The sequence below is a fragment of the Trifolium pratense genome, linkage group LG3, assembly GCF_020283565.1.
Source record: "Trifolium pratense cultivar HEN17-A07 linkage group LG3, ARS_RC_1.1, whole genome shotgun sequence".
Lineage (NCBI taxonomy): Eukaryota > Viridiplantae > Streptophyta > Magnoliopsida > Fabales > Fabaceae > Trifolium > Trifolium pratense.
In genome coordinates this window covers 22,563,835-22,579,717 of record NC_060061.1, presented here as the reverse complement: position 1 = coordinate 22,579,717, position 15,883 = coordinate 22,563,835, and the positions used below count along the sequence as shown (strand labels likewise).

Below are 15,883 nucleotides of genomic sequence, written 5' to 3'. Positions count from 1 at the left end.
AACAGGCACAATATAATAGTGGACTTGGAAAAACCATTGTCAACAACATTCATAAAAAAAAAGTTCCGGCCAATGACAACTACCTCCGAATTATCTTGACATTACCTTTGTAGTCAATTCAATGTAATATTTCTAAAATTTCTTGATGCTTTGATTGTGTGAAACATGTTCATTAATTAACCAAAGACAAAAATATTTTTAAGATTTTACAGAGGGGGTGAAGAGACCTTGCGGGTACTAAAAAAAATTCCCCTAATACTAACTAACTATTTTTTTTTTTTTACACTAACTAATCTTTGGATTCTTGTAAAAAAAAAAAAAAACTTCCAAAATCTAATCAACATTCCCGCGGATTTCAGCGTTAAAGACCACTCGTTTTCTTTCTCTTTCGTCATCTTCCCACACTTTTCATTGCGCCTTCTTTTCCTTCACTCCAGGAAGATAACAAAAATGGCGCACAAACTCTCACTACATTTAAATCATCACACTCTTCACACTTCTCTCTTCCGTAACCGCTACCTCATTTCACATTCAAATCGTCACTTACCTTTACATTTCCTCGCACCATCCCATCTCAACAACACCATTATCCATTCAACAAACCAACACATTACATCGTCGAGACACCATCGATTTGATCCCCTAACAGCTCGGGTAGTTCAAAATTACGAATTCATAGATGGATCCGAAGAGATACACCAAATCAGCGAGACTTCTGAAGAAGAAAAAGAAGTGACGGAATTGATTGAGCAGAGTATATGGATTCAGATGAAGGAAATTGTTTTGTTTACTGGACCTGCAATTGGACTTTGGTTATGTGGACCGTTGATGAGTCTAATCGATACTGCGGTTGTTGGTCAAGGAAGTTCAATAGAGCTAGCTGCTTTAGGTATTTTTTAATCGCATTTACATTTTAATTATTGAAATTGCGCAATAATGTATGATGCTTATGGATTTTGTATTCCTTGAGCAGGTCCTGCTACTGTTTTCTGTGATTATTTGGGATACTTGTTTATGTTTTTGTCGATTGCTACTTCAAATATGGTTGCTACTGCACTTGCTAAACAGGTTAGTTTTTCCCCTTTTTAATTGGATAGAAAATATTGATGAATATGCATTTGTGAACTGATAGTTAGTTGGTATTAAACTTTGGGTGTTTAGTCCCACATTGACTGGGAATGAGCTAGATTAATGATATAGAAGAGGGATGAGGATTGACTAATATGGCTAATGTTGTAAGGTTTTGGTCTTTTTTGTTGATCCTTATAATTAAGTTGTTGTTGTTGTTCCCTATGCTCCATGGACTATCCAACAAGTGGTATTGGAGCCAGTTTATTTGATGGGAGAACGAGAATGGATTCTTGTATCGAAAGTCTTTCTGGTGGTGGAGTAAGGTCACTTGTTTTGTTGGTTGGTATTGATGATGCAAGTATAATGATGTGGGAGACTCACAATTGGTGGGAATATTGGTAGAATTTGAGCGAGTGGTTAGTCTTCCATTAGCTAAGAATTAGGTAAATGACGACGAGACTCACCTCCTGACCACCCTTTGTTAGGAAGACTTTCGATAGAAAATATTGATGAATATGCATTTGTGAAGTGATAATAGCTGGTTTTTAACTTTGAGTGTTTAGTCCCACATTGGCTGAGAATGAGATTAATTAATGATATAGAAGAGGGTTGAGGATGCCTAATATGGCTAATGTTGTAAGGTTTTGGTCTTTTTTTATCCTTATAATTAAGTTGTTGTTGCTCCCTATGCTCCATGGCCTATCCAACAAGTGGTATCGGAGCCAGTTTATTTGATGGGAGAATGAGAATGGGTTCTTGTATCGAAAGTCTTTCTGGTGGTGGAGTAAGGTGGCGTGTTTTGTTGTTTGGTATTGATGATGCAAGTATAATGATGTGGGAGACTCACAATTGGTGGGAATATTGTTAGAATTCAAGTAAATGCTTTTGGCGGCAAATTACTTGGAGATTAAGTGTCTATTCTTCTCCATTGGTAAAGCTAAACCTCAACCCATTTTCTCCATTGATAAGATGAAATGTAGGATCAGGTGCATGTATTCATAAAATGAAATTGTGTATAAGATACTGAAAACCCGTAAACTTTTTGGCATTACTGTTATTGTTGTCAAGAATTATTGGCTTGATGCCTTTCTCATTGCTATTTCTTGTATATATAGAGGTTACAAGGTTATACAGGTAATTACACTATTTCTCATTGCTCTGATACCATGTCACGAATATTGAGGCCTAACTCATCCTTACAAAACCGGCTTGTAAGGTGAGGATTGCCTCCTCTTTATAAACTCTTCTCAAGAGTCCTATCTATCCGATGTGGGACTAAATCCCACCGAGTGTTGGCTGCTAACACACCCCCTCACGCTTCAGCCCGGCCCAATGGGCCTGAAGCGTGAACGATGTCGGAAGCCCAACGATAGACCCGATAGGCTCTGATACCATGTCAAGAATTATTGGCTTGATGCCTTTCTCATTGCTATTTCTTTGTATATATAGAGGTTACAAGGTTATACAGGTAATTACACTAAATAATTACATTTAATGAGAACAAATCAATATTTGATTTGTTTTCCTTATTCTAGAAACAAACTAATAATTATAATTAAGAGGACAAGTCAACTCCTTATTCACAATTGTTATGTATCACATATATGACTTCATATGCACACACAAGTTTTCGGATTTATCGCACAGCCTTTCATGCGTAAATATGTTTGTGTAGGATAGGGAGGAAGTGCAGCATCACATATCTGTCTTGCTTTTTATTGGGTTAACATGTGGCTTGGCGATGCTTGTGTTCACAAGGTTATTTGGCGCAACAACGCTCGCAGGTATTGAAAATTAGAGCTCTGCCAGGTCGTATCTTTTTTGGGATGATAGTAATTCACTTACGGATATATGGTAACAGAGCCTCCCCATGACAGATGAATTGTTCTATTTATGCCTTTGCAGCTTTTACTGGACCGGAGAATGTACATTTAGTACCTGCAGCTAATACTTATGTCCAGGTTTTTTTTCTTCTTATTACTACCCTTCAATTTAAATTAAGATTATATTTAATTTTTTAAAATTCAAGAAATCATAAAACTATTTATGGCGAGAAAGTAATTTCAATTTTCAATTCTTGTAATGGTAAATAAAATTTTCTATGGCAACATTTCTTTTAATAAAGAATACAACCTTCCAAATAAGATTCTGCTTTTGTTTCTTCATTATTTACATATTGAAATTGATCAAAGGAAGGTATAAACCTCTGCTTAATTTTGTCACACTGAATTTCTTTTGGCGTTAGATTCGAGGATTGGCATGGCCTTCTTTACTTGTTGGATTGGTTGCTCAGAGTGCAAGGTGCAAATATACTATTTATTTCTCCTGTGTGTTAAGAGTGCCACATTGGATGGGATATGAGCTGAACATATGTTTATAAGTTAGACCGTCCTCACCTTACAAGCTGGAGCCCAACCGGCTTTGTAATAATGAGTTAGGCCCAATCGGCTTGTAAGGTGAGGATTATCGTCGGTTATAAACATATGTTCATGTAGGACTCTTGGATTCTTAACATATGACTTTATAGAATTTGCAAAACTTTATGTCAAATCTGAGATACTATTTTACACATTCTATTTTAGTTTTTATTAGTTCTTTCGAAATTATGTTCAATATGGTGATAAAGACTGCCTTAATAGTTGCTCAGAAACTCCTAGCTAAAATTTTGCTCGCTTTGTTTTTAATGATATCTCATTTGCTTATATTTAAATGAAAATGTGAATCATCCTCCCTCTGTTGTTAATGCCTAAATTGTTATTTGAACTGTTTGAGTAACGTGTTTTTTAATTACCTCGAGAATAGTTTGTGTCATATTTAGTAGAGGTTGTTGCTTTCTACAGCCTTGGTATGAAAGATTCTTGGGGACCCTTGAAGGCATTGGCTGCTGCCAGTATTATAAATGGAATTGGCGATATAATTCTGTGCAGCTATTTAGGCTATGGGATTGCTGGGGCTGCATGGGCTACATTAGCGTCGCAGGTATGCTGTGCAAACTCAAATACATCATGTTGTAAATAAGTAATTATTGTTGCACTCATATATTACGTAAACATTATTTAGGCATATATTATGGGCCACATTAGCTTTTTGCATTACATTCATTAATCAGGCTCATTAATTAGATTAGTGTTTGTCAATGTACTTTTTCACACAATTGAATAAACCTTCAGAATATTTTTCCACACATCATAGTCACTTAATACTACTCCATCATATATGGCTTTTCCTATTTTCAATGTTCTAAATCAATCAATTTGCACTGCTTTTACACCCAATTCCTTTTTTTAGGTTGTTGCTGCGTACATGATGAGCCAAACTCTAAACGAGAAGGGATACAATGCATTTTCCTTCTCCATTCCTTCGGGGAAGGAGTTTCTGGCAATATTTAGTCTTTCGGCTCCCGTATTTCTTTCATTGTTGTTAAAGGTTGAATAAAGTATATTGTTATATATGTGGCTCTTTATTTCGAGTAGTCAACTCTAATCTTTAAATGTAACTGAAAGTTCTGATGTTTAGATGGCTTTCTACGCTCTACTTGTATATTTTGCTACATCAATGGGTACACATAAAACGGCTGCTCATCAAGTTAGTCTTATTCTTGTCTTGTGTTTTGCAACTATTTCTTTGCTGTCTATCTGCACATTTTCTGAACACCAAATTCATGATCATTGATAACTTAATTCTTATGTTTTAGGTTATGGTTCAGATCTTCACGATATGCACCGTATGTGGTGAACCTCTCTCCCAAACTGCTCAATCATTTATGCCTGAGTTGATGTATGGAATAAATCGGAGTTTGGAAAAGGTTAGTGTTACTCATTCACTGATTTTGAAAGATCTCTCTTCCAACCTCATATATACAGTATTGGTTTTAGAGCTCTCTCTTGCGCTCAGTTGAATTTCACATTATATAGGTGGATCATCTTTTTTTTTTTAATTTATTTGAAGTGTAGTTTAAAACAATGAGCTAATGTTCTCCTTACTAATTCATATTCCAGAGTCTCTCCATACATTGTTATGTATATTCAAAAGTTCCTTGAATTTATATTATATTGACAGGCTCGGTCGCTTCTAAGGTCTCTTTTAACTATTGGAGCTATTCTTGGTTTGCTTTTTGGGATAGTTGGAACATTTGTCCCCTTGTTATTCCCCTACATGTTTACACCTGATCATATGGTCATCCAGGAGGTCAGTTCTTGAATTTTTAAACTTTAGCTCAAAAGTTTCCATTATCACCTTTGTCTACACTGGAAGCAGTATAGCTGATGGAAATACAGAGCTTTTTATTAAATAAACATAGTTTTGAAGTTAAGGCTTATGTTAGTGGTCAACTTGTTATGATTGTGCAGATGCACAAGATCCTGATTCCATACTTTTTAGCGCTAGTGGTGACGCCTGCAACTATTGGCCTGGAGGGAACATTGCTGGTATGCTCATGTTAGATTAGAATATTTGAATTTTTATTATTTAAGTAGTTTTCTTATTCAGTTAGTTGGTTATGTCGTCAGTTGTACTATACCATTACCTGACCTAGATCTTTAGCATACAAATGAGTGTCAAAGACCAAACCTCATAAAAAGCCTAATCTATTTGGCTTAGGTTCCATAGTGACTATATCTTTTCACTATTGGTAGCTCTGGATCATGTCAAAGATCAATTCTCCTAGAAACTCAATTTGTTATCAAGACATATTTTTTATTATTATTTTACAAATATATATCTCACATTGCACCATATTATCAATATTCTCTGTTTTCCATTATTTTCTTTTAATTTCAACTGTCCGGTTCAACTTGGCCATAATAAATGTGAAAGAATATGACAGTACTAACTACTTTTCACAAAATTACTGATCTAGAAGGTTTAAGGACTTCCTTAAATGAATCTCGTGTGCTTTTATGCATTAAACTGATAGAAACAGCAGTGGCGTCTCCGAGTTTTTGGAGGCTGTGCGAAATATGAAAGTGGACCTTTAATAAAAAAAAAACGTAACTTTTTTTTTATAAAAAACCATCATCGATTTAAATTGCAAATAACATAAAAATATAATCATTCTTATAGACACATATTCAGGCCACCTTGCAACCGATGCGGGACTTCGTTTAACAATAACTACCTAGAAACTGACCCTAAACTATCAGTGTCAATTTCTGTTTCTTTTCGTCTCATATTACTTCTTAACTAATAAGAGGTCTAACATAAAATTGCTCAAGTAGACGGTAGTATTTAGACCACAATGGTAACTAACTCATGATGTCATGAAAAATTAATTTATATATCTAGCTTGTTTCTTGTTATTACTCATTCAAAGAAAGGCAACTGAATGCATTATATAACAAGTGTTATTTTAAGATTGTAAGTTAATTGTGTTTTGCTTATGCAGGCTGGACGGGATCTAAGATTTATAAGTTTGTCAACAAGTGGATGTTTTTGTTTAAATGCTCTAGTATTATTGGTAACAACTTTTTCTTATTCTGAAATGTCAAAAAAAATAAAAAAAATCTTTGTCTGCTGGTGTACATAGTAATATATTGCTTGATCAATTTTTCTGTAACACCTAATTTACCTTAATGGCAGATCTTGTGTAGTAGATATAGTTTGCAAGGATGTTGGTTTGCCCTTGTTGGATTTCAATGGGTAAGACTCGGACCTAGAGTTTATAGAAAGTACTAGTATTTTTTTTCGTGAACATATTCTGACAAGGAAATATTATGTTCATTAGGCTCGATTTTCAATGGCCCTTCTGCGTCTTCTATCTCCCAATGGCATTTTATACTCGGAAGATATACGCCAGAATGAGCTGCAACAGTTGAAGACTGCATAGTTTTGGAACTTCATTATAATTTATAGTTCATGATACATTATACAAATAGAAGCATGTTGTCTGCTGCTGGCAAATCTTGTTAAATATGTTACAAAATAGGCATTCATTTCAATGTCGATACAATTCAGTGCAGGGAAACTACTGGTGCTGAGTTGTATCGGAAACCAAGCTGGGAGAAGGGAGATGTGATGTGGGGAAATTGAACCCACCACCCTGATCATATGATCTTTGTGATCAAGGGACTGAGGTAAATGTAATTTCAATCTTCCTATCAAACATCTTGACTAGTTTATTTAAAGATTTGAACTAGCCAAGTTGAGAAAGAGGATCTTTCACTTTTCAGCAAAATCTACAGTGAAACTGATAGTCAAGGCCAAAAAGAAAAGGATGGAATTTAAGTTAGTCACTAAGGAAAAAAACATGGAACTATTTATCCTTCACAAAAATAATCCTGGTCACGTTAATCATTTTGCAAAATTTCTCAGACTATTATTTTTTGGTGTAATTTAAACTGCGGCATTGCTGATGTGGCACTCCATCTGTCATTTGGCTGATCATGTGGAATAAAGATGAAAGTGAGATGCATTCAAGTCCTTATAACGATAATATTTGAGGATAACGATCACCAAATAATTTTTAAAATCCACAAATCAACCAATTTCTTCCCCCTTTTCTTCTTCCTCCATTGAAGGCTGAAAATCACAGTTACCTTTCGAACATGATGAGTTGGAGTTGAAGTTTTTCATGTGGTGGTACTATGAAAAAAAGCTCCTGTCCTTCGATGCATATACACAAGAATGTCAATTGACCTTTTTAGTGTTCTTATTTTATGGTCATTTTTAAGTTGATTCTATTATTTAAAGTGTTTAGGATGTTCATCCAAACGACTTGAGTTTTTACTGTTGGATTTTGATGCAAAAGAATTATAAAAGAATTAAAATGATTTTTTCTTGAGGCAGAAGAATAAATATTATTGTAACCTTTTCATATGGGATGAATTTATTAAATAAGAAGTTTTTTTTTTTCTTCATGCTAATTAGTGTCTCAGAGAAAACGAAACTAAAAATGAGAAATTTTGATTTGAGAATAGTATTCTTTATATTTTTAGTTTAGAAAATAAATTACACAAGTTTCAACGTTCTTATATCTTAACATTTTTCTTATTTTTTATGGGGGAAAATAATAAGATATTTTTTTGTAACCAAAAAAAAGAATAAGATATTTTTTCATTAAAAAAATAAAAACTGGATCTAGTTATCATTCCCGCGGATTTCAACTTAGAACCACTCGTTTTATTTCTCTTTCTGTCATCTTCCCAAAATTTCGTTGCCTTCTTTCCTTTCACTTTCAGAAAACAAAAATGGTCCTTCTTTCACTACATTTGAATCACACTTCTCTCCTCAAAAACCCCAATCTCATTTCACACTCAAACCGCCACTTACCTCTTCAGTTCCTTGCACCTTCTCTTCTCAAGAACACGGCCATCAATTCAACATACCAATGCATTACATCCCCGAAACACCGTCGATTCAGGATCATAACAGCTTGTGTAGCTCAAAACCATGACATCATAGATGAATCCGAAGACAGAGACCAAATCAGCAAGACTTCTCAAGAAGAAGAAGTGGAGGAACTGGTTGAGCAGAGTTTATGGATTCAAATGAAGGAGATTGTTTTGTTTACTGGACCTGCAATTGGACTTTGGTTATGTGGACCGTTGATGAGTCTAATTGATACTGCGGTTGTTGGTCAAGGAAGTTCAATAGAGCTAGCTGCTTTAGGTTTTTTTTTTAATCACATTCACTGTTTAATTATTATAATTTTAATTAAAAGTGTGCAATAATGATTGATCTATTATGTATATGAATTTCGTTTCCCATGAGCAGGTCCTGCTACTGTATTTTGCGATTACTTGAGCTACTCGTTCATGTTTTTGTCGATTGCTACTTCAAATATGGTTGCTACTGCCCTTGCTAGACGGGTTAGTGTTTTATTCCCCTTTACTATGGAATAGAAAATATGGATGAATATGCATTTGTGAACTGATAGTTGTGTGAGTGAAAGTATAGTGCTGTGAGAGACTCAACACTGATGAGTAATTTCCTAGACGGGTTAGTCTTTGATTGACCAGGAATTGACCAAATGACACTTATATATGAGATGTGACCTATATACACCCAACAATGACAAAAGTGGAGAATAATATCTAAAGTAATGTATGATCATCATCAGAGAAGACCCGTAAACTTTTTGACATTATTGTGATGTATCACATCCATGACTTTATACGAAAATTTTTTACGATTTACTGCACTGCCTTTGATTAATAAGTATGTTTGTGTAGGATAGGGAGGAAGTGCAGCATCACATATCTGTCTTGCTTTTTGTTGGGTTAACATGTGGTTTGGTGATGCTTGTGTTCACAAGGTTATTTGGTGCAACAACGATCACAGGTATTGAAAATGAGAGAGCCAACCCCATGACTAATGAATTCTTTTTTTTTTTTTTTTTTTGACAATACTGATGAATTCTTCTATTTATGCCTTTTGCAGCTTTTACTGGACCAAAGAATGTACATATAGTACCTGCAGCTAATACTTATGTCCAGGTTTTTTTTTAATCTGATTACTATCCTGCAATTTAAATTAAGATTGTAATTAATGTTTTAAATTCAAGAAAACATAAAATAATTTATGCCAAGGTGAGTAATTTCAAGTTTCATTTCATGCAATATTAAATAAAGGTTTGTATGAGTCCGAGTGAGCTTAGCTCAGTTAGCAGGGACATTACACTATATGTGCAGAAGCCGGGGGTTCGAACCCCGGACACTCCACTTATTCATCTTTAAGGTGGAATTTCTAGCCACTAGGCTCCTTAACCAAAAATTAAAAAAAAAGGTTTGTATGACAATATTTCTTTTAATAAAAGTATACAACCTTTCAAATCAGATTTTGCTTTTGTTTCTTCATTATTTACATATTGAAATTGATCAAGGGAGGCATCATCCTCTGCTTGATTTAGTCACACTGAATTTCTTTTGGTGTTAGATTCGAGGGTTGGCATGGCCATTTTTACTTGTTGGATCGGTTGCTCAAAGTGCAAGGTGCAAACATACTATTTATTTCTCTTTTGTGGCTTTTCTAAAATGAGTTGTTGCAATTTGCAAAACTTTATGTCAAATATGAGAGTCTGTTCTCCACATTCTATTTTAGTATATATCAATTATTTTGAAATGCTGTTCAATTTGGTGATAAGTTTTGTCTCAATAGTTGCTTAGAAACTCTTAGCTAAAATTTTGCTCGCTATGAATGACATTTCTCAGATAGCAAGGCTCCTTTTGTCATTCAATAGTCAATACTGCTTGCTCTATGTTGACGATTTCTCATTTTCTTCTAATGTTTAAATGAAAATCTGAATTATCCTCTCTTTGCATAAATTGTTCTTTGGATTGTTTGAGCCAAGTGGTTTTTACCCTGATAATAGTTAATGGAATATGAAGTAGTAGACTGTTTCTTTTTATGATTTTAAATTTAATGATATTATAAGTATTTGATTCTCATTTAATTCATATTCTTGATATCCACATTATTTCACGCAGTCTTGGTATGAAAGATTCTTGGGGACCCTTGAAGGCTTTGGCTGCTGCCAGTATTATAAATGGAATTGGTGATATAATTCTGTGCCGATACTACAGCTATGGGATTGCTGGGGCTGCATGCGCTACATTAGCATCACAAGTATGCTGAACAAACTCATATGCATCATGTTGTAAATAACTAGTTAGGGTTGTAGGCACATATTATGTAAATATTAGCATTAAGCTTGTTATTCAGGCCCATGGGTTAAAGCCTCTATATATATTCATATTAGTATTTGTATACTTTACACAAATTTAATAATACTTCAGAATATTTTTCCACACATCATAATTAATTAATTGTATCATATATGGTTTTTCCTATTTCAATGTACAATAATCCGCTTGAACTGCTTTTGCACCCCTTCCTTTTTTCAGGTTGTTGCTGCCTATATGATGAGCCAAACTCTAAATGAGAAGGGATACAATGCCTTTTCCTTCTCTATTCCTTCGGGGAAGGAATTTCTGTCAATATTTAGTCTTGCTGCTCCTGTATTTGTGTCATTGATGTTAAAGGTTGAATCAAGTATTTTGCTGTATTTTTATCTTGAGTAGTCCATCCCTTAAATATAACTGAAAATTCTTATGTTTAGGTGGCTTTCTACTCTCTACTTATATATTTTGCCACATCAATGGGTACACATAAAATAGCCGCTCATCAAGTTAGTTTTACTCCTGTCTTGTATTTTGTAATTCTATTCCTTTGCTGTCTATCTGCACATTTTCTGAACACCAACTCACAAACATTGATAACTCCACTTTTACTTTAGGTCATGCTTCAGATCTACATGTTATGCGCAATATGCGGTGAACCTCTCTCTCAAACTGCTCAATCATTTATGCCTGAGATGATGTATGGAGTGAATCGGAGTTTGGCAAAGGTTAGTGATACTCGTTCACTGATTTCAAAAGATCTTTCCTCCAACCTCATATACAGTATCAGTTTTAGAGCTCTCTTTTGTGCTCATTAGAATTTCATATTATATAGATGGATCATCTCTATTTTTGGTTTGAAGGGTAGTTTTAAACAATGATATTATGATACTATGTTCTCCTTACTAATTCATATTGTAGATTCTCTCCATACATTGTTATGTATATTCAAAAGTTCCCTGAGTTTATATTATATTGACAGGCTCGGACGCTTCTAAGGTCTATTTTAACTATTGGAGCTGTATTTGGGTTGCTTTTTGGGATTGTTGCAACATCTGTTCCTTGGTTATTCCCCTACATTTTTACACCTGATCAGATGGTCATCCATGAGGCCAGTTCTTGAATATTTAAACTTTAGCTCATAAATTTTACCTATCTCCTTTGTCTACATTGTGGGCGCAGGATTACTGATGGAAATACGGAGTTTTTATAAAATAATTAAAGGTTTGGCATTAAGGCTTATATTAGTGGTTAACTTTATTTTTGTGATTTTGCAGATGCATAGGATTCTGATTCCGTTCTTTTTAGCGCTCTTGGTGACACCTGCAACTGTCGGCCTGGAGGGAACATTGCTGGTATGCTCATGTTAGATTGGAATATTAGGATTTTTATTATTTTAGTTTTCTTATGCTGGTAGTCATATTAAGTTGGATCTGTACTCGTTGTACTAGACCATTACCTGACATTGAGTTTTCGCATAAAAATGAGTGTCAAAGATCTAGCTCTTGAAAAGCCTAATCTGTCTGGCATAGGTTCCATAGTAATTTATCTTTTAAGAAGTTTCATTATGAAATAGCCTTTACACTTGAGGCGCTAAAAACGGCATAAGCCTACTTATAGGTAGCATTGGGTATGATAAGCACCTAACTCTTATTTGGTAGCTCTGCATCATGTCTAACATCAGTAGTCAGTACTCCTAAAAGACCAATTTGTATTCTCTGCTTTCCATGATTTCCCTTTTATTTCAAAGTCTATAGTTAGGAGGCGTGTTCCGTTAGTTGTTAAGGAGGTGCAAGTGTAGGATGTGGGAGACTCACTTGAATAGAAGATTTTTTGGTTTCGAGTTTGAGCGGTTAGTCCCGCATTGACTCTGAATGGGCTAAATGTTTGATATACAAGAGTTTATATACATATACTGTTTTAAGGTTTTGGGTAGAGAAGTGGTGTCCCAATTTCGTGCTGGTCCTGCCCGCTGTAGCTCCCAGTGGTCCCTGAACTGAAGTCGTGACAATTTAATTTATTTATCCAGCTTGCTTCTTGTTAATTCATAGAAAAGCAACTGAATGCATGCATTATATAACAAGCGTTATTTTTGGCTTGTTTGTAAGTTAATTGTGTATACTTACTTATGCAGGCTGGACGGGATCTAAGATTTTTAAGTTTGTCAATGAGTGGATGCTTTTGCTTGAATGCTCTAGTATTATTGGTAATAACTTTTCCTTGGTTTTCTGGTGTACATAGTAATATTCACTACAAGAAATTTGCCATTTAGCGACAGTTCTGAAAGGGTGTAGCGGCGGTTTTGAACCGTTGCAAGAGTATATTACGACGGTTGGTGAAAGGTCGTGAATCCTGGCCGCAACATTAGTTTAAACCGTCGTGAAATCGTAGGTGTTGGCGAATTTATTTCACCTTTTGCGGCAGTTTAGAACCGTTGTCAGTGTGTTTAATATTGATTTACCGACGGTTTTGAACCGTCGCATCTCCCTCTTTTATAAAAAAAAAAATTTATGGTCTTTTTTTTAGCTTATAGCTTTTCCTGATTTTTTAATTCTTCTTTTTTCATACTCAAAACTACTAAATTAATTCAAAAAAATCCAAAACTATAATCAACAAAGAAAACATAATTTTAATTAAAATAGTGTTTAAACATATAGTAATTAGAATTATACAACCAAAGTTTTAACTTAGATAAAATTTCAATACATAATCTTAGTGAAATTAGTATTGCAATACAAACATCTCTACATATCCACTCACTTAGAAACTCAGTTCCATTCCATCATAAGGATTGAGCCATCGTCACTGATCTTTTTCTCAGTAGTCTTCTCAGTCCATAGGTAAATTGGATAGCTAATGAATTCAGAGTGCTTCTTCACAAGATCCTTGATCCTCCTCTCCTCTAAGTATTCCAACTGTTCATAAAATGAATAATTCGTTTATTCAACACAATGCTTAATATAATATATAGTTTTCAATATTAACCATTTTAAAAAACAGTAAGCACTAATTTAATCCTTGAAAATATGTAGTGCTACATGAACAAAATTTCAAAAAATTCTTCAATCTATAAACTAGTCTCTGCTAGGCAAACTTAGAAGTTAAATTCATAATCCAAGAGAATTATTATGATAAGTAAACTACCTGATCCTCTTTGAGGAAAATAATGATCTTGGTTCCCCTACCAAGTTGCTCGCCATCAGTATCTCTTGTAACAGTGAATGAGCCACCAGCTTGTGATTCCCAAATGTATTGTTCATAATCATTGTGCTTGGTGGTAACAATGACTTTCTCTGCAACAAGATAAGCAGAAGAGAATCCAACACCAAATTGACCGATCATGCTAACATCAGCACCAGCCTGCAATGCCTCCATGAATTCCTTGGTTCCAGACCTCGCAATAGTACCCAAGTTGTTCACCAAATCTATAAAAAAAGAAAATCCAAAAAGGAACTTTCAGAGAGGTTCCAAATCATAATTGCAAATGAACACCACTATAATGTATGTTTAGATTTAAATGAGCTTAACAGGATTACAATTTTCCACCATAATTTTAACATAAGCTACACTATTAAACTTTACAAAATCTTGATGCAATTTCAATATCAAATTCATTGCCAAATTCAAACATACGAAATCTTTTAAGAAAGGAGGAACTATGACATTACCTGCTTTGGTCATGCCAATGCCACTGTCTATTATGGACAGAGTCTTGTTGGCTTTGTCAGGTACAATCCTAATGAAAAGCTCTAGTTGAGCATCAAGCTTGCTCTTATCAGTCAAACCCTCAAACGAATTTTGTCGAAAGCCTTTCGCACCAAAAATTATATCAAAAAACACCGTTAGTGAAAGTTGAATTGCATAAATTAGTTTTAATATATAACTGGTATTGGTATAAGAGGATAAATTGACACTACAGATACATCTGTCTGTTGCGCGTTGCAATTGATACTATGTTATCATGCTGCAATGCTTAACCAGTTCAAGGATGTCATGTACCAATGAAGAGAAATAAAAACTACCATTGGCAGCATACTATGTTATCATGCTTACCAATTTTTCAGTAACACACTCTTTACCTCAATGCAGATCCTTTGTAGTAGATATGGTTTGCAAGGCTGTTGGTTTTCCCTTGCTGGGTTTCAATGGGTAAGACTCAGACCTAGAATTTATATACAGTGCTAGTATTATTTCATAAACATATTCTAACAAGGAAATATTATGTCTATCAGGCTCGGTTTTTAGCAGCCCTTCTACGCCTTCTATCTCCCAATGGCATTTTATACTCGGAAGATATAAGCCAGAATGAGGTGCAAGAGTTGAAGACTGCATAGTTTTGGAGCTCCATTTTAATTCTTAGTTCATGATACATTATACAAATATAGAAGCATGGGTCTGCTGCTTGCAAATCTTGTTAAATATATTACAAAATAGGCACTCATTTCAATGTCGATACAATTCAAGTGCAGGGAAACTACTGATGCTGAGTTGTATTGGAAACCACCATCTTGAACATATCATCTTTGTGATCAAGGGACTGAGGTAAAGGTAATTGGAAAACTAGTTATTGATTTTGTAAGATTGAATACGTTCATGAAATTATAAACATTTTGTAAGATAGTCTTGTAGCCATTTTGTCCTCACAGCATACCTATGTCGTACGTTTGTTGGATGAACCGACTCCCAATAATCGCGGAAAATGTGTATCCCAAATGTCGCCACTTGTTCCAGTAACAAGTCGTCCAATTTTTTTTAACTCCAATAACATTGACATGTCTTGCAGAGTTATCGTGCACTCTCAACTTGGTAAATGGAATGTCTGGGTCTCTGGACTCCATCTTTCTACCATAGCAGTGCACAAGTGTCAGTCCATCTTACGTTTATTGATTTGACGATGTTCCCAAAACCTCATTGTTCCAAGAGTAGTTTTAATAAATCATGTGGTGCATTAAAGTTATTTCCTACACACGGTCTATAAAGCTCAATTTTCTACCCATATGTAACAAATATAAATAGAAGAATATATAAATAAAAGAATCACATAAATTTATAATAAATATGAAATATAAAAAATCTTCACCAATTTTTGTTTATCTTCAATTTTTTGTGACATGTGATCTTGAACAATCCATAAATTAGCCATTTTGTGAAGTATTGTGGAGGTAGTAGTAAAGAAATGTAGTGATAAAAAAAAAAAG

General features: G+C 34.5%; 2 protein-coding genes across 3 annotated transcripts; both read left to right on the top strand.

Moving 5' to 3' along the window:
* The first annotated feature begins 375 nt into the window (after positions 1-375).
* On the top strand, positions 376-8,877 carry LOC123913343 (protein DETOXIFICATION 46, chloroplastic-like). Of its 2 annotated transcripts, XR_006811625.1 has the most exons (15): positions 376-889; positions 974-1,068; positions 2,747-2,855; positions 2,977-3,032; positions 3,317-3,372; positions 3,912-4,050; positions 4,360-4,497; positions 4,588-4,656; positions 4,766-4,876; positions 5,131-5,259; positions 5,421-5,498; positions 6,455-6,526; positions 6,649-6,708; positions 6,794-7,142; positions 8,782-8,877. XR_006811625.1 is itself a non-coding variant. In XM_045964060.1 (14 exons), the coding sequence occupies exons 1-14, from the start codon at positions 451-453 to the stop codon at positions 6,893-6,895; spliced, it is 1,653 nt and encodes a 550-aa protein (XP_045820016.1). In that variant the 5' UTR covers positions 376-450; the 3' UTR covers positions 6,896-7,485. The 2 variants fall into 2 exon arrangements, 1 of the variants encoding a protein (XP_045820016.1); XM_045964060.1 differs by lacking the exon at positions 8,782-8,877 and having other exon boundaries at positions 6,794-7,485.
* On the top strand, positions 8,153-15,305 carry LOC123913346 (protein DETOXIFICATION 46, chloroplastic-like). Its single transcript, XM_045964062.1, has 14 exons — positions 8,153-8,676; positions 8,782-8,876; positions 9,240-9,348; positions 9,448-9,503; positions 9,943-9,998; positions 10,494-10,632; positions 10,911-11,048; positions 11,126-11,194; positions 11,303-11,413; positions 11,668-11,796; positions 11,963-12,040; positions 12,820-12,891; positions 14,775-14,834; positions 14,918-15,305. Exons 1-14 carry the CDS (start codon positions 8,256-8,258, stop codon positions 15,017-15,019), a joined length of 1,635 nt encoding a protein of 544 aa, XP_045820018.1. The 5' UTR covers positions 8,153-8,255; the 3' UTR covers positions 15,020-15,305.
* The last annotated feature ends 578 nt before the right edge of the window (positions 15,306-15,883 follow it).